This window comes from Pristis pectinata, chromosome 12 (genome assembly GCF_009764475.1).
Source record: "Pristis pectinata isolate sPriPec2 chromosome 12, sPriPec2.1.pri, whole genome shotgun sequence".
Classification (NCBI taxonomy): Eukaryota; Metazoa; Chordata; class Chondrichthyes; order Rhinopristiformes; family Pristidae; genus Pristis; species Pristis pectinata.
The window spans coordinates 31,511,570-31,530,238 of NC_067416.1; the positions used below are offsets into that span (position 1 = coordinate 31,511,570).

At 39.1% G+C, this 18,669-nt stretch overlaps 1 protein-coding gene across 7 annotated transcripts in view; it reads left to right on the forward strand.

Moving 5' to 3' along the window:
• The window catches only part of plce1 (phospholipase C, epsilon 1), a 269,332-nt gene that overhangs the window by 170,300 nt on the left and 80,363 nt on the right, over nt 1-18,669 (forward strand). For all 7 annotated transcript variants that reach the window (XM_052027250.1, XM_052027251.1, XM_052027253.1 and 4 more), the window contains one exon: nt 819-1,135. In XM_052027250.1, coding sequence (XP_051883210.1) covers nt 819-1,135 — 317 coding nt within the window. The remainder of the gene's footprint in view (nt 1-818; nt 1,136-18,669) is intronic.

Genomic DNA, 18,669 nt, shown 5'->3' on the forward strand with positions numbered 1-18,669 from the left:
TTCCATGCTGAATTGTATCTTTGTAATGATTTACTGATCTCAGATGTTTTACCACTTTGCTGTCAAATAAACTTAGAAACATTTAACATTTGGTTATTTCAAAAAGTAATCACAAGCACAACTAAGAAGAACCTAAGTTTCTCACCGCAGATTATTTCTGTACCTAAATCTGCAACAAAACATGAAGCTGGTCATATGACTTTGTTTGTAAATAAGTAGTTTATTTTTGTTCATCAGTTGGGTGAGGAGTTTTTTTTTTGAGCCAAGGTGCCATGTGAATGTAATGCTTTAATGTTTGAATTATCTTGAAAAATATGGAACTTTATTAGGGTTTATACAAGGGGTGATGTGGACATGGGGTGGGGAGGGGGAGTGATTTAGATTATTACTGTATGTAAAAGCAAAACCCTGCAGATACTAGAAATAAAATAAAAACAGTGTATGCTGGAAATATTCTGGACATCAGAGAGCATCTATAATGAGGAAAATAGAGCTGGCATTTTGGTAAGGATCTGGCAGATTCAGATAAATGGTCATCACCCTGAAGCATCAATTCTGTTTCTATCTTGCAGAGGTTGCTGTGTATTTTTTTTTTAGCATTTTCTGTGTTCATTTGACTGCTGTAACATGTACCTTTTAATATGTACGTATGCTGTTAGATATAATGGCACAGCAGGTTATAAGCTGTTAGTCCCTCAAGCATATCAGCGATTATTTAAAAACTTTTCAAAGGTTTCCAATTTAAGCTCAGAAATTCTTTATTCTGTGTATTATTTCCAGTTGATAGAACTCATTGGCAAACTTTCTTTATTTTCTAGAGCGGCAACTCTGCATAACCATGGCTGGCTCAAGCACACTGCCATCCAATGTGGCTGGCATCAGCAAGGAGCTGACGGACCTTCGACACCTGATCCAATTCCCTGAAGAAATTGCCAGTATTTTGACCGAGCAAGAGCAGGAACTCTATCGCAAGGTCTTACCGCTTGACTACCTCTGCTTTCTGACCAGGGATTTAGTAAATCCCAGTTGCCCCAGCAGACCATCCCCCCTCAAAACCTCCACCTTGGCACCTGATCTGGATAGCAAAAGTAGGGAGCACAATGCAATTGAAGACCTGGTGGCAAGATTTAATGAGGTAGGCTTTAGCTGGTATGGCTGATTTGATCCAGTTTTACTTACTGTGGCTAATGGTTGTGGTGCTAAACTCACAGGCTCCGATTTTCCTTGCATCTGTTTCCAATCTGCCTCTGTAACTTTGCCATGAATACAAAGAATATGGAATTTGTACCACACTTATAGCATACCTACAATGATAGTGTTGAAGTACTTCTATGAACTTCCAAGCCAGGCTCATTTTGTGGTGCGTATTTTCTTTCAAAAGCATTTAAATTTGATTAATGTAAAGAAACAAAGTGAGTAAGACTGGGTGCAAGTGTACAAAGTGAGTAAGACTGCGATTTATCAAATCTTTCTGTCAATACCTTTATGAAACAATTCTCTTCCATTCCTCCCCAAACTCAGCAGCATTGATTCTTTTCTGGATGTATTGGTAAGTGGCTACCTGCCGTACCTCACCAGGGTGACTGTTACGTACCCTGGAGGCTTGAATGTCAGAATGTTTTGAGCTTCAGTGGAATGGAGTTTCAGATGCAGAATGTAGTGCACAGTCACTATCATGCAGCACATTTAGTGATATTGAAGGGGATGAATTTTTAGCCATTGTAAATTCTTTCTTTATTGACTACTTTACGTCAATAGCAATGAATAGCAGTACGTGTGCACTCCAAGTCCAAGTGCTTTCCAATTAAGGATTCAAAACAAAAAAAATAGGGTCAGGATTGTTTTTTTTTACATGTGAAAGAATGAAGAAAAAAAGAATGAAGTTTAATAAGTAGAAGGTTTAATGAGAAGGAATGGTGTATAAAGATAGGAGCAAAATCCAGGATCAAGATGCTTCCTTTAATTTTCCTGAACTTTTAAGCTTTTCTATGTCAACTTAATTTTCTCGTTTACTTTGTCCACTTGTTATACCTACTGCTTTGCTTTCACTATAGTTTGTCATATTTTACTCCACTTTGTAATTGCCATTTTTCTCATTCCTTTGTTTGACTTGCAAATCTCTCTTTTGAATCACATTCCTTTTGTTACCTGTATGACAATAAGATTGTCTTAGTGAAGCTTTGCACAATACAGTAGCATTTTGGTTTAGTTACTGGGCTCATAGCCATAGTTTCTGGGTCACTAATCCAGTATTATGAGTTGGAGTCCCTCCATGGCAACTGGTTCCATGTAAATATGGAACTTTTATATTTAAAAAAAAACTAGCCTCAGTATTGGTAAATTTCAAACTGCTAAATGTTTGTTTACAAAATTTACCCGTCTGTTCACTAATGCCCTTCAGGGAAAGATTTCTGCCATCCTTACCCAGTCTAGTATATAGGTGACTGCAGACCTACCACTGTGATTGACTATTAACAACTTCTTCATTAATTTGTAACATAAGTGTAGGAGCTCCCCAGGTTAGGAGTGACCTGACTTACAAAAATTGGACTTCACGCAATTCTCCTGTACATCTTTAAAGCGTCTTTCAATAATAAAATGTTTTGGGTATTCATTAATAACTGGATAAAGTATATATTCCATAAGGTTAATTATGGGTAGCATTAGGGTAAATATTCGAAATGAAAGAATTATAGCGAGTGTGTGTCGAGTGATCTGATATGGATAGCTACAGAAATTCGATGTTTCTGACTTGCGGAGAAATCTGCTTACAGGTAGTTCTGAGGAATAAAACCCGTATGTAACCTGGAACTGCCTGTACTACCAACAGCCTGATATACTCTTGTATATATTCGCTCTTGAATCAAAGATGTCCCCTAACACTGAAGGTTGTATTTTACCATACTAATTAGCCATTAAGATTGGCAGTAACCTTGGTTTGAAATTCAATTTTATGGTTAAGATTTCCTGGTCGATCAGTGAGATTTCCATCAGCCCTTGAGCTTACAGATGTTAGGGCTGAATTTATGATAGAAGGGTCTTCACAAAGGGCAAGTGGTATTTTTTGCAAATGTAAAATCATTACCAGTTATAAGTTTTCTGACCATTCTCATCTTCTGTAGTTACAATTACAAAATGTGGTGAATGTTTCCTCTTTGAAAACAACTGTTATTTTACCTTAATTTATATTAATGCTTGTGCTGCATGCTCCTATTTGTTTGTGGACCATAACTAATCATGGCAAGTGGAAAATGTAAACCTTGAGAGATTACTTTCTCCAGCCATATTTTCAATCAAAATCTTCATCACTCACCTTCAGTTTTGTTTGAGTTGGCAAAGTTGATGTAAGTGATTGACAATCTCACAAGGAACTGAAATAGGTCATATATCAAGGTACATATTGGAAAAAATAATTTGTTTTGGATTATTAAGCTTAGGAAAATTCTTGTCTTGTCAGTTTGTATGTTTTCAGTAGAGTTGCTATGGCAATGAAAGCCTAATATTACAGTAATGATGTTACTCCAGGTAGATATAGCTTTCTGCTGTCATACAAGCACCAAAACAGTATTTTGTTAAAATTTAAACATATTATTTCTGTTCACACCATTGTATCGCTTCTAATAGTGCCTGTCTGATTTTTTTAACTTTTCATTTTTATTGTAGGAAGTCTCTTTTTCTATTAGTTATTTCTTTAAAATCAGATCTTAGGTTTAATATTAAACTGACTTTCCCTTCCAGGCAGAAATGGAATGGGTTCCAGTTCAAACACCATTCATAATCTCATTAATTTTATCTCCATTGAAACTAATGAAACCCAAAGTCAGGTGGAGAATTCGACTTGTTGTGCAATTTGATCGTGTAAACCCATTAGGCTGATTATGTTAAAATTAGGCTCTCATTTTAAAATACTTGATGTGCCTGCCTGCTACCGTTCCAAGCTTTCACCATCCTTTTAGGCAATGGTAATGCTGTCTTTATCAAACAATTTTTTTTTATTGGTTGATAACAGATTTTAAAGTTCTAAATGTTGAAGTCTGACCAGATTTGTCTTTAATGCCAAAAGCGAAATATGATTGTATCTTGCCTTTTTGGCCAGATGAACTCCTAATTTTGCTGTAATGATTAAAATGTCCTGTGGTATGATATTATCTTGTCAATATTAAAAATCCTACAGAATCACAATTGATTGGGGAGGGTCATTCACTGTGAATTCAATGCAATTTAATTTCAGTGATCAGTAAGATCCAAATGTAAATAACTTCACTTTAATCTAAAGGGCCAGAACAGCTTTACTATGATGATCATGGTTTCCAGGTCATTTTTTTAAAACTATAAAACCAAACTAGTTTTTATTGAAAAACATTTATAAACATGGAAGAAAATACATATCTTAGCCACTGACATCATTTAACACGAGCATTCATCTTATTTATCAACTATTTAATGTTAATAAAATTATAAGGTCTGGATTGAGGAAAAAGTTCTGATAACCCCGCAAGCTGCCTCAATTTGAAATTCATGTAGGATAATTCTATCATGGAGTCCTCTTTCCTTTATCACCACTTATGGATCCACTAGTTTAAAGAGTACTAAATATCTTCTTCTCCCTGCCCTCAAGATTAAAATCAAGCTTTATTATCCCACTAACTCTGTCTTTCCTTTCAGGCAGATTTGGATGTGTTTTGTTCATGAGTTGGATATCCTGACTACCAATACCTCGCCTTGGCAGCTGAAAAGTAAAATACAACAGACTATCCAGATGATCACCTTTTTGATCCACCACAACTCCCATAGCTGTCAAAAGTGGAGTCAAAATTGATAAAAGCTGAAATAGCAGCACAAAGAAGCTGCCAGAGTACACTCCCTTCTATGAAGTCATGCACAACTCACATCTGTTTAATCTCCACTGTTATCCTTGATGACGACAGACTGAAAAGTTAATGTATATTCCTCTTCACTTACCAGTATTTCTTTATGATTAGTTATCAATCTTGCCAATTTTTTATGAGCTCCAACCAGTTGCTGGAACTGAGTGAAAGGTGAAAAAGACTGACCTTTTTTTTAAGGCTAAGCAGAGCTTGCCCATTTTGAGGGCTGCACTAAATCAAAAACCGTGCCAAGTCAAATGCAGAATTTATAAGTGTTCTTTCATAAACAGATAATCAGGAAACAGAAATGTGTCAGCAGCTGCACATTATATCTTCAACATTTCAAGCTCACCTGGACTTAAGGGTGGAAAATAATTTTGACATTGCTGTAACGTGCTCATACTATTGTTTCGCTGATTTAAAAAAAAAGGATAATAGAAATCCCAGCAGGTCAGTCAGCATGTGTGGGGAGGGAAAAATATTTAATATTTCAGGACTGGCAAGAGGTCATCAACCTGCAATGTTAACTGTTTCTCTCTCCACAGGTTCTGACTGACCTGATGAGTATTTCAAGCATCTTCTCTTTTTGATTCAGATTTCCATCATCAGTAATGTTTCACTGCTTCCATTATTTTGCAAAAGTTTAAAATGCCAATAAGTTTCCAATAAGGAGTCCAATGGCTTTGGTAAGGTTCCCACCTGCCACAGTGAAAGAAATTGACTTCAACTACCATGTCTTAATAATCCCATCCTAAATTGCCAGAAAGCTGCTGGAAATGAAGTACTTCAATGCTCCTTAGCCTTTTACAGACACTCAGAGAAGTTCCAGTCTGTGTCTCATTGCAGGATAGGGTGAAAAGATGTGACCAGGGAGTTCTAAATGGCCCACACAGTCAGATACGAGAAATTCCTTTGCCTTGGTCAAAATAGACTAGCAGTCAGGGCCTCGTGATGCTCTGCTAAACTCCATTAACAACTCTGAATGTTTAAATGAGGGCATTTTGCTGGCTTGAATCAGGAGAGCAGATTACAGAGAAATTGTCTACCTGTTTTCTGCCTGCAAATCAGTTAGTAATTTGAGATTAATTGTGTGATTTTTTTTTAATGCCAAATGATACCATGTGAAAGCTCCAGGAAAAATAATTGCCTCAGCATTAGTAGGGAGTACATGAATAGTGTTGGGAGAAGTGGTGATAATGGTGGATGCAATATTGTTTTTAATAGTAGGGACCCATTATCATGTCTTACACCATTTCCCACTCTGCAACTGACTGCTGAAAGACCACAAAGCCAGTGGTAGGAGGCTGCAATGATATCCTGTTTAGGATGATCACTGGCAACAATGAGACTTTGGAATGCAGCAGTTGGAATTGCATCAGCAATTGGGTGGAAGAGGCAGTCAGGAGAGATTGCAGAACAGAAGAGGAGGGGAGATTGGACTTGCATTTGGGAGGAAGTTTATGAGGCAGAGTGGGTGTGGTCAGACAAGCAATAAGAAGAGAAGTGGGTTCAATGGGAATTGTGGTGGAGTGATGGGTAGGGGAGTTGTGGGGAGGGGGTGGTGTGGGGAGGTGAAGATGGATGAGAAATCGCAAGGTATACATGACTGGAAGATTCTGGAGGGCCAAAGGAGATGGAGGGAATTTGAAGTGACAATCAGAGGATTGGGGATCAGGCCCACAATGCAGGATGTAGTGGCAGATCTTTTTAATGCGATGAGGGAGTCACTCCTCCACCTCCTGACCAGCAAGTGGTGTTTTTAGCTGTATGTAACTGATTTGACAGGCTACTACTGACTACATTTTATTTTCTCCCAGGAATATCAACCAGTGCTAGATTTAAGTCAGGTTCCTATTTGCATTGTGAGAGGCTGGTTTAAATATTATCATCATATGACCCATGATCATGGGAAGGGCAATGTAACCTGCCACCAAAATAAAGGTGACAGGCAAATTGTCAGGCAACACAATTTCTAATATTTTAAGCATCCTCTCCCTGCAAACCCTTGCCCAACCCGACCATACTGTGTATTCTAAGTGTTTTATTTCACCAGTCAGTAGCGTGAATGTGAAATGATGATAGGGAACTTCAGAATTTTTAAACAGTTTTCTTGACAAAGTCGTCTTGCAACAGAAAATGCAAACCTCGGTGAACATTTATCACAAGCTGATAAAATGTTGGCCCAGAATGATGAATCCGTCATAATATCTTTTGTTGAAGCAATGTGATTTACTGAGAGATCCCAATGCCATTCATAATTACAATTACCTTGAAGTGCCTAATTCTAAGTTACCAAGCAAAGGATCTTCACCTGGAAGACTGGTTAAAAAAAATTAATTTGCAGTTTGATTGGCCAGCATTCTATGGAGAAGTCAAATTGCTGGCTTCTTGCCCAGCAAGGCTATAAGCCTGGTCTATAGAAATTGTAATGGATGTAGTCACAAAACAAGCGGTCTGTCTGTCTTCTAACTCAAGTTTTTATGTTCATTTACATGTTGCACGGAGAGTAAACTAGATGTTTCTATTTCATTGGAGCATTTTTTTTTAGAAATTCATCTTGAAATTTGGATTGCAAGCAAAAACAATACTTATCACTAACTCTAATTCCAGTAACAGTGAAGCTACTGTGATGTATGTACAAACCAGGAAGGCGTGGCATGGGATGATGGAATTCTCTTGCACTTGGCACCTTTCCCCCACAGTTTACAAATAGGAGTCATAGGCTGGAGAAGCACTGTTAAGGAAAAAAAAAGTAATCATTCTATCTTCCGTGTATAAGATATAGTAACATATACTGTATGCACTTTGAGAGGTACTTTTGTTATGAATGCAAACTCATTCTTTTGGAAATAAAGCCATAGTTTTCCAAGGCCGTGGATTTTTCTTGCTGTCATCTATTTGGTACCCAGAGTGAAAAATGGGTGAAGTGGTATTAATAATGAGTGGAATAAAATATTCCATCTCATGTTACTTCTCTATCAGTTTTTGGCATGTATCAGAGTTGGCATCATTCTTGAGGTTAGTTTGATTCGAGCTGGAAACAGTTGGGTACACACAAATCATCTGAATTTGACGAACTGTAGGTTAACTTTTGGAACAAAGTATGCCACTGCACTCAGATGCCTTGGAATGGAATTGCACACATTTTGGCAGCTATATGTACACTAAAAATACTGTCAACCTGAAATCAGCAAAAAAAAAATTGCAAAGTAGGTACCTCCTTGCATTAAGAAAGCATTAGTATTATCAGTTAAAATGTGACCTATGTTGTTTTAAAAAGGTTGCTTCCAAACTCATTGCAAAATGACATTTGCTCATTGTCCCATGGGAAATGAGTTGGTGCCATTAGTGTGATCTCTCCATTTGCTGTGGAAAATAATGAGGAAACAGGAGGAGGCTGGAAACGTTGGGGTGCAGAGGTGGTGAAAATTGGAGGGATGGGGGCACTGAAGTGAGGGATCCATCACCTGAGCTTTGGACTGGCTGTGATGGGCTGAGGGGGTGAGAAACATCATCACAGAGGAGGCAAGTATATATCCAGCTGTGAGTCAACTGGTGGACTATGGAATGAACAAGGGTCTGTGATCCCATCTCATGTCATGAGTGGTTTTATAATGAACTGTAAAACTATTGCTGCTTTATTAAATATAAAGGCAATGTCTCTTTAAACTACTGTAAAGCGCCATTAATTTGGCACACTCTGGACTCTAGTTAGACCAACAGTTTTTTTTTTCTGGACTATTGGATGTTATTCAATATTAATGCTCCAACAGATTTTAAGTCACTTTTTGTAGGTTAAGTTGCAGAATGATAAATGTTCTACTGAGCCTCAAGTTTAATGGGAGTGTGGGAAATAAGGCCCTGGTAGGTTTCAAAGGAATGTGAGAAACACAACCAGGTCAGTTTCAAGGGACCATGGAAGACAGAAGGGAGCCAGGGCCCCAGAAAGTCGGACAGGAATGCGGGCACCAGGGCCCCAGTGTATGAAAGGGAGAGTGGGAAAACTTTACCTGGTGAGCCAGATGCTGAACCATTGGGATTTCTGTTCAAAAATGGTGTATTAGAGTTTTATTGTACAGATTTACTACTTTCATCATAAAGTACTCCTTATTGAATTGTTATCAGTATAGGATGCAAATTTCAACCTTTTAATCCAATTTCTGCCATTAAGCAAATAAGCCATGATGGTCATGTTGATAACATCACTAGTTTCGCAAAATAAAGCAGGAAGATGACATTGGTATAAAGATGAATGACAGCGAGAAGTGCCTGGTGTAATATCTCAACCTCTAATAGCATTGTGGGTACACCCACACCTCAAGGACTTCAGCAGTTCAAGAAGGCAGCTCACCATCACCTTCTCAAGGGCAGCTAGGGATGGGAAATTAAATGCTGGCTCAGCTTGTGAAGCCCGTGTCCCTTGAATGAATATATAAAAAGAAAGGTGGGATTTCATCAGGAAATATGCATTAAAAGATGGCAAACGTGCCCAAAATCCCATGCTATATACTTCTAAAACCTAAAAATGGGTGCAAAAATATTTTCTCTAGTCCATTTTCTAAGTTTTAATCTTTATTTTCTCTCATCATACTTCTATAGGCCTGCAACTGCTAAACAAGGTAATAATTTGATTGTCTGTTGCTTTGGGTTTTGACATTTGTTAAACCTCCTGTAAGCAATTAAAATGTCCAGTAATTATTCATAGCTACTTGTCATGGCAATGCCGCCTTCGCTCACTGCTAAAGGATTTTCTCCTTATTTTATGTGGCTGCTCTTGTAATCCATCATTTGTCAACATGTCGAGGAAGCAAATCTCTTCAGTAGGCAGCTAGAAGCACTGCCAGATTCAGAGTTTTCACCACCTTTTATAAAGGCACAGTGCAAAATAATTGGAAGTACTAGCAACAAGGAGAGACACGAGTGAAAATAAGCCCAAGTCTCTGCATTTTCAGTGTCACCAAGAAACATTATTACATTGAAGATATTCTTGATTTTTTAAATTTTTTGTTGTTGTAATTCTTAGGTCTTTGTTCCACTACATCTATGGTGCAATGCATTTGATGATTCCGTAGTTCAATAATGTCCCAAATCCCACCTTCCAAAACTAAAACCTTACTCAAACAAAATGTTATTTTCATATCCCAAACTCGATGTTTTTGACCTTTCTGAATAAGATGGGAAGCTAGTACAAAATATAAGGACTGTTTTATGCTCAGAACTTGCATTGACAAAGAATTTAACTGAGAAGCTTTACTATAATCTTTCTGGTTGGGTAAATTTTTATTTGGGTGTAGGTGATAATGGAAAGATGTATTTTTACAACTCTTCTCACTATATATTAAAAAAACAACCATATTTTGATGAGACTGGAGTTGTGCATACACCAGAACAAGGTCTCTTTCTTGAAGACTTGAAAGACCAGCATATTTTGTGGTTGTTATTTGGCCATTGCCCATAAACTAGATTCATTGAATTCACAAATGCATGCCACTAAGACCGTCTACTTCCCCCTCTACAACATTGCTCAACTGCACCCTGGCCTTAGTTCGCTTGCTGTTGAAACCCTTGCATGCCTCTTCATTGCCTTTTGGAGTTGAACGTCCTTGTCCATTCATATCTCGTCCTCTTCCTATCCTCCATGTATATTCAGGATCAATCAAAACTCAGCTGCCTGATTCTAAATGCACTAAGTCTTATTCTTGTCTCACAGTGTGCTTTGTGACCTTCATTGACTCCTGGTTGAGTGACATCGATTGCCCTCCTGTGCTCCTCCAGTTTTGGCTTCCTACTTGTCTCTGACTATAATTTTTAATTTTAATTGAAGGCACTTTCTTTAAAGTGCCTTCAGTTCTCAAGCCTCAAAACACTAGAATTTCCTCCTTAAACTTCCCAGCCTCTCTATCTCTTTTCTTTGTTTAAAAAGCCCTTTTAAACCTTCCATTTTGACCTAACTTTTGGTTATTTCCCCAATATCTCCTTAACTGGTTTAAATGTCGAGCTTTCTTTAATAACTCTTCTGGAAAGCACCGCAGGACATTTTATTCCCTATATACAAATATTTGCAGTTGTTTTGTACTCACTGTGGGTTTTATTTGAACAATTATTCCAGTTTCATAATAAATGTTTGAAACCAAGGTTTGAAAAAAATAGGACTGATATCAGAAGCAATTTTTTAATCAGATGTGATCAGTGCATGGACTGCATTTCTGAATGATTGTGGAGATAAAGTTCTGAAGCAATTTGAGAAAAAAATTGGATTTTTCTAGGACAGGTGGACTGATCTGAGAGCGAAGGGTTTTGTTCTCTCTCCATCAACAATATTCTAATCTAAGTCCTAAAAATATTGGTTCAATGTACATCTAATGTTCTGTAGCGCCAGTTCAAGTATTGGCATGAGGTTGCAGGTAATTGTGTTCCAATACAGCTGTCCATAATTCACATGGATCCTTTTATGGTTTGTGCACCAAATCATTTTTGCAGAAGTGCACATTGGACAGAAAGAATACCAGACAACTCTGAATACTTCCACAAAACCATTTTATGTAGCTTTTTAATTTTCTCTGTAGCCCATACAAGTGATTGAGAACACTTTTATCTTTGTGCTGTGCCACTGCTTGAATTAACATACATACTGAATCAATTATATTCACAAATGCCATGTTTAAATCCATTGGCAGGAAAGGCATCTTTTATTCATTACCTCCAAAGGCCAACATACAGTATTCATGTATTCATTGAAGCCTTTAACAATTTACAGATCTTCCTTTCAGTAAACTAATAAGCAATAGTTTGAAGTCTATATTTCTCACAGAATTCAGCAAATGTAATTTAGAAACAGCACAGCTTTACTCGGGGCAGAATGATGTTAGATTTCATATTGTGGAGGAGTAGCTAGTTTAAAACCTTTTTAGTTTACAGCTGTTTCAGATAAATACAGAGGAGAAAAAAAACTATTGCAGATATTCACTCTCACAACAAAATATAACTTCTGTTATAATAAACAAAAATCAGCAAGCACACAGCAAACTTTGTCACCAGGATTGTGAGAATATTTTGGGAAACTTTGTTTTCAACTCGCAATCCTTTGACAAGGCCCTTCAAGGTAGATTGATCCAGAAGATTGTCACATAGCATCCATGATGAGTTGGTAAATTGAATGCAAAATTGGCTTGGTCATAGAATACAGAGGGTAGTGGTGGAGGGTGTTTTTCTGACAGGAGGTATGTGACCAGTAGTGTGCCGCAGGGTTGGTGCTGGGACCTCTGTTGTTTGTAGTATATAAATAATGAGTTGGATAAAGATTTAGGTGGTCTGATTCGTAGTACAGTTCAGTTGGAAATTTCAGTGGAGAAATGACTAATCCAGAGAAGTGTAAGGTGATGCATTCAAATGCAAGAAATCCAAGGTTTCTTAGGGAGATTGACATACAGAGGGATCTTGGGGTGCAAGCCCATAGTTCTCTGAAAGTGGTAACACAAGTGGATAGGATGGTAAAGATGGTGTATGATATACTTGCTTTCATCAGTCCAGGCATTGAGTATAAAAGTTAGGAAGTCATGTTGCAGCTGTTTAAAACTTTGGTTAGGCCACATGTGGAGTATTGTATGCAATTCTGGTCGCCATACTTTAGGAAGAATGCGGAGGCTTTGGACAGGGTGCAGAGGAGATTCACTGGGATGTTGCCTGGATTGGAGTGTATTAGCTATAAGGAGAGGTTGGACAAACTTTTGTTTTCTCTGGAGTGTAGGCAGCTGAGGGATGACCTGATAGAGTACATAAAATTATGAGAGGCATAGATAGGGTAGATAGTCAGAGACTTTTTCCCAGGGTGGAAATGTCAAATGTTAGAGAGGATAGGTTTAAGGTGAGAGGGGGAAAGATTAAAGAAAATGTGTGAGGCAAGTTTTTTTTTACACAGAGTGGTAGACGTTAAAACATGCTGCTAGGGGAAGTGGTAGAAGCAGACTTGATAGTAATGTTTTAGAGACAGGCACACGAACAGGCAGGGAATTGAAGGTTAGACCATGTGCAAGCAGGTGATATTAGTTTAGAATAGCAACTTGTTTGGCAGAGATATGGTGGGTCAAGGGGCTATTCCTGTCCTTTGTTACCAAGTTGGTTTAATAGAACATCGATGTTCCAATTACCTGGTGTATAGGAATTGAAAATTGGGCCTTATCACTTTTGATCCTCAAAATGACCAGGAAGCCACTTGTGAAACTAACCCATCATTTCTAAATCATGCTGATGATTGTTGTCCAACTGAATTAACAGTAGAAGTTGATGACTTGTATCTTGGCCAGTTCTGAAACTTGTTCCCTAAAATTGTTGAATTAGATGTAGAATCCTAAAGGTTCTAACCTGCCTGGACAGAAAATCAGAGGTTGTTCTTTGAACTTGTATTGAGCTTCATTGGAACTGTGCAAGAGGTCAAAGAGAGAAGTCAGTGAGGATGGAATGGAGAATTAAAGTGATGGACAACTGTAAGCTTAGGAGAGGGTGCAGAAGAGATTCACCAAGATGTTGCCTGGGATGGAGTGCTCTACTTATGAGGAGAGTCTGTGTAGGCTGTGTTTCTGCTACTTGGGGTGGAGAAAGCTCAGTGGGGACCAAATGGAGGCTCAGATAGCAAGAAACTTTCCCCATAAACTAGGGTGCCTTAAAATAGAGTACATAGGTTTGGAATAAGAGGTTTAGAGAGGATCTGAGGAAGATTTTTTTTCACCCAGAGACGACTGAAGTGGGTAGTGGAGGCAGGGTCTCTTATGATATTTAAGAAGTGTTTAGGCAAGCTTTTTAATCAGCAAGGCATGGAAGACTATGGACCAAGTGTTCATAAATGAGATTGGTACAGAAGGCTCTTTGATGGTTGGTATGAGCATGGACTGAGGGGCCTGTTTCTGTGCTATATGATTCTATGACTTGCCCTCACAGACTGAACAAAGGTGTTCTGTAAAGTGGTTGCACCACCTGCATTTGTTTTCCTCATGTGAGCATCAGATGCATCACGTGTAATTGGAAGAAGTGCAGTGAATTGCAGCTGTTTCTGGATGGTGGGAACAGAGGAGATGAAAGAGCAGTTGTTGCAACTTCTGCAGTTGCATGGGAAGGTATCATGAAAACAGGTACTAGATGTTGACTGAGATGGAAGAATGGACCAGGGAATCACAGAGGCTCCATTCTAAATGCTGAAAGGGGAGGAGGGGGAAGATGTGGTTGGTAATGGCATCGTGTTGAATGTGGGGAATATTATGGATAAAGAACAAGTGAATAGGGAGACTTGTAGGGTGGTCTGTAAAGATAAGGGAAACCCTATCCTTTCTCTGGACAGCAGGGGAAGAATTGAATGCTGGAGGAGCCCTGGTTATGGGATAAAAGAATATAGCTTGCAGCCACTGGTGTGGAAAGTGTTGTCATTTGCTCAGGTACAATGTAGTGAATGGAATGGAGTCTGATCTACAAAGGTTAGGTTCAAGCTTAGGTCCAGGATTTCAGTACAGTACTGAAGGAACGCCACATTCATACAGGAACTCCTGTACCTTAAAATGCCTCCACCATTTTGATAACTTCCAATTCCCTGGTCCCAACAGCCTCATCTTTACAATGGATGTATTGTCTCCATACATCTCCATAGAGGAAGGTCTTGGAGCCTTCTGCTTTCTGGAACAGACCAAACCAGTACCCCTCCACTAACACTCTTATTTGCCTGGCAGAACTTGTTCTTGCCCTCAACAACTTATCTTTCGATTCCTCCCACTTTCTATAAATCTAAGGTGTAACCATGGGCACTGGCATGGGCCCCAGCTACATGGAACAGTTCTTGTTCCAAACCTACTGTGGCACCCCTCCACAACTCTTTCTCCACTATATTGATCACTGCATTGGTGCTGCTTCCTGCATTCATGCAGAACATCAATTTTATCACCTTTCCCACCAACTTCCACACTGCCCTCAAGTTCACCTGCACTATCTCTGACACTCCTCTTCCTTTTCTGAACCTCTTTCTCCCTCTGTCTTGGGAGACAAAGTAACCATCAATTTCCACTATAAACCCACAGACTCCTTCAGCTACCTCAGTTGTATCTCCTCCCACCCTGTCGCCTTTAAGGATGCCATCCCTTTTTCTCAGTTCCCATGTCTCCACTGCATCTGTACTTGATGAGGCTTTCTGTTCTAGGACTTCTGGAATATCCTCCTTATCCAGGAAACATGGCTTCCCCTCTGCTGTTATTGATGGAATCCTCACTCACATTTCATCCATTTGCCACACATCTCTTATCTGCCCCCCCCTCTCCAGACAGAACAGAGGGAGATTTCCCTTGGTCCACACCTTTTCCCTCGTCCATTCATCCCTTCTTACCCACCCCTCCCTGACACTTTCCCCTGCAACTGTAGGAGGTGCAGCACATGTTCCTACTCCTCCTCCCTCACCACCATCCAGGGACTTTAAACAGCCCCTCCATGTGAGGCAAAAATTCACGTGAACCTCCTCCTACTTGGTCTATTGTATTTAGTACTTGTGACGTGACCTTGGTTGGAGAAAGTTGTATGAACAGGTGCCTTCAAGTGGTAGCAGAACTTGAGACATATCAAGGGATAGGCATTTGTGAGTTTGTGTAGTTTAGTGAACATTCGACTGGCATGGACTGGAAAACCTGTATAAACTACTGAGAATACCCTCTGATATCTTGCTAGGATGAAAGGAGTAGCCCTGTTCAAACTGCAGCCAACTTAATAACATTTGGTTCTCTTTTAAATAACCACAAGCAGGATGGGTGTACAGGAGATGGTGATAAGCTGAAATAAAATAAAGTGAGAAGGGGCTTGTGTGGACCATAAACACCAGTGTAGACCTGCTGGATTGATAGGCCTGTTTCTTGGCTATAAATTCTTTTAAACTGTATTAGCAGTGCTTGCATCTGGACTCTGACTCTCTCTTCCCTTTCTCTGTAACCTCTTCCAGTCTTGCAAATCTTCCTTTGCAAAATTATCCACTCTCCTGACTCTAGACTCTAATGCATCCCTCCTCCCTTAGCTGCATCATTAATATCCGCACAGGCTCCAAGCTCACAGCTTCAGGGACTCGGGTTCAATCCTGATCTTGGGTGCTTTGTGGACTTTGCATCTTCCCCCCGTGACCGAGTGGGTTTCCACTGAATGCCCTGGTTTCTTCCTGTAAATTACCGTAAAATACCCCTCAGTGTGGGTAAGTGAAAAAGGAATCAAAGAGAAGTTGATGGGCAGGTGACAGAGAATAAGTTACAGGGCATTAAGGAGAGGGGGAGTAGGACTGATGGAATTGCTCCACTGGGGTCAGCGGAGATCCCTTGGGACAAATGACTATGTGTTCTCATAAGTGAGTATGGAAATATGGTCAAAGAAAACCATGAGGCAGAAAGGTTGAATGTAGGTTATTATCAGTCTGCGTGTGATGGCAGGGTGGAAAATATGCCTGAAGTAATCAAAGGCTATGTACTGAGACTAAAATCTTTTCCAGGTTGAAGTGCCAACCTGATTATCAGAGCAGCTGACTAATGCATCAAAGATGAAATAATTTCTGCATTTTTGGTACTTTAATCCTTAACTACAGGAGCCATAAATGCCAGAGTTGCAGGGAACAGCAATTTATTTCAATAATAATTGAAAATTGCCTCATCATTACCAGATGTTGCTTTAAGTACGCAGGGCTATTTTCAACATTTGGACGGACCTACCTTCATATTCTGCATCAACTAGGTTGCTGGAGTGTCACACTGGGAATGGCATTGGTTTTCAATGTGTCAAGGAATTCATTTTAGACTGCATTTGCTTAATAGTAATTTTTGACTGAAATGCTTAGTGTTTCCAGCTGGATTTTAATTGACTTAGACTTTGCTCTTTACACCTAAATTTACAAAAATATTTACAGTTGGCTTTTTGTTTGCAATTCTGTTTCTACCTGTTTGGGCATGAAATGCAAGGTGGAATTATTGCCATGTGCCTTTGTACTGCTACTTGTCCATGATCTTGCTCAGCTGCTGTACTAAGTCTCTATAGTCTGCTCAGTGATGTCTGTTTGTAAGAATGTAATTTGTGGCACCAGTGGTCACTTCAAGTAAGTGTTCTGACTCAGTGTACAGAAAGGATGGATTACTTCCAGTAATGCAGAGAATGCAGGTCATTAAACATTTGGACTCTGAAGCATGATCCTTACAGTATTAAAAGCTGTGTGTGAAAATAACATAAGAACCTTCAGCAGAGAACATGAAAATATAAGGGTGAAAGCAGTTCACTGACAAAATTGTGTTGAATGTTCCAGGATAAGCAAAATTACAAGGTTCATAGAAAAGAATATCTTTCTGCAAACCATGTAATTTCATCTGTTTACTCAATTTCAGTTCCCTTGTCACAGATTATCCACTTATTACATACAGTCTCCGATCATAGACCGAAATATTCGTTCCATTCAGCATCCCTGCTCTGCAGGCCCACACGGTGGAGACCCAGGTGGTGGCTGTAGGAGGGTGGGGACAGGAAATGCATTCCCCTTTCAACCATCCAGAATCGACTCAGCTTTTTCTTTATGGAAAATGAAGGGAATAACATGTTTCCCTGATTTACTCATTGATAACTGTTTTTTATCTTTTGAACAGTTGTCTAATAAATACAATTTGCCTAGATCACACTTTTTTCTATACTTACAGGTTAGAAATTTTTTAAAAGTTACTATGCCTTCTTTTCCGACTCCATATAAAATTGAAATCACGGAAAAAATTTCAGGCTTTAATCCCTATCAGAAGGGCTTGATAAGAAATGCATTCCCCATTCTCCCAGTCACCCATAATGGCTGTGGGATAATTTGCATGCCATTACATTTAAACTTTTAAGTGACACCATGTACACCGATTTTGTTTTTCCCCTGGGCATTCAAACACAGAAGGTAGTTTCCCCGAGGTGAATCTATCCACAGTTGCCTAGCAATTAGATTAGTTGAAAGTGGACTTAAGCACATGAGAATTTAGAGCAGGAATAAACCATCCAGCCCTTCTAGCCTGCTTTGAAATGGCTGGTCTTTCACCTCTGCACATCCCTATATCCCTTGATTCTAGAAAACTATCAATTTGTCACCGAGTTTCATGTAATTCCTGGCACTTGTCGTGCTTGCACCTATGACGCGGTTTCTGCTTCTGATGTGTGTTGAATTATATTATTCCAGGCAAGGTCTGTCTAGAGCGCAGCAGGGGAGATCAGATCAAGTTGTATCAGTAATTAAGAAGGCTAATGGAATGTTTTCCTTTTCTGCAAGTTGTATGGAGTATAAAAGTAAGGAAGTATTGATACAAATTTACAGGGCACTAGTAAGATTTGCCCCAGAGTGCAATGTAGCTTTAGTTTCAATATTTAAGGAATGATTTGCTTGCTTTGGAGTTAGTGCAGAGGGAGTTCACAATATTGATTACTGGAAGGAAGGGGTTGATGTACGAAGAAAGGTTGAGCCTATACTCCAATGAGTTTAGGAAATTGAGAGAGCTCACTGAAATGGATAAGATTCTGAGGGAGATTGACAGAGTGCATGCTCACAGTGGGAGTATCTAGAACAAGGGAACATGGTTTCAGAATAAGGATTCACCCATTTCAGACAGAAATGAGGAGAAGTTTCATCTTTCTGAGCTTGTGAAACTTTTGAAATCTCTACCCTAGAGAGTTCTGGAGGTGAAGTCATTGAATATATTTAAGGTGAGATGGACAGGCATATCAATTCAAGGTTATTGTTATCATAGGCATACATGCACAGTGTATAAATGCCATGAAAATAAGCTTT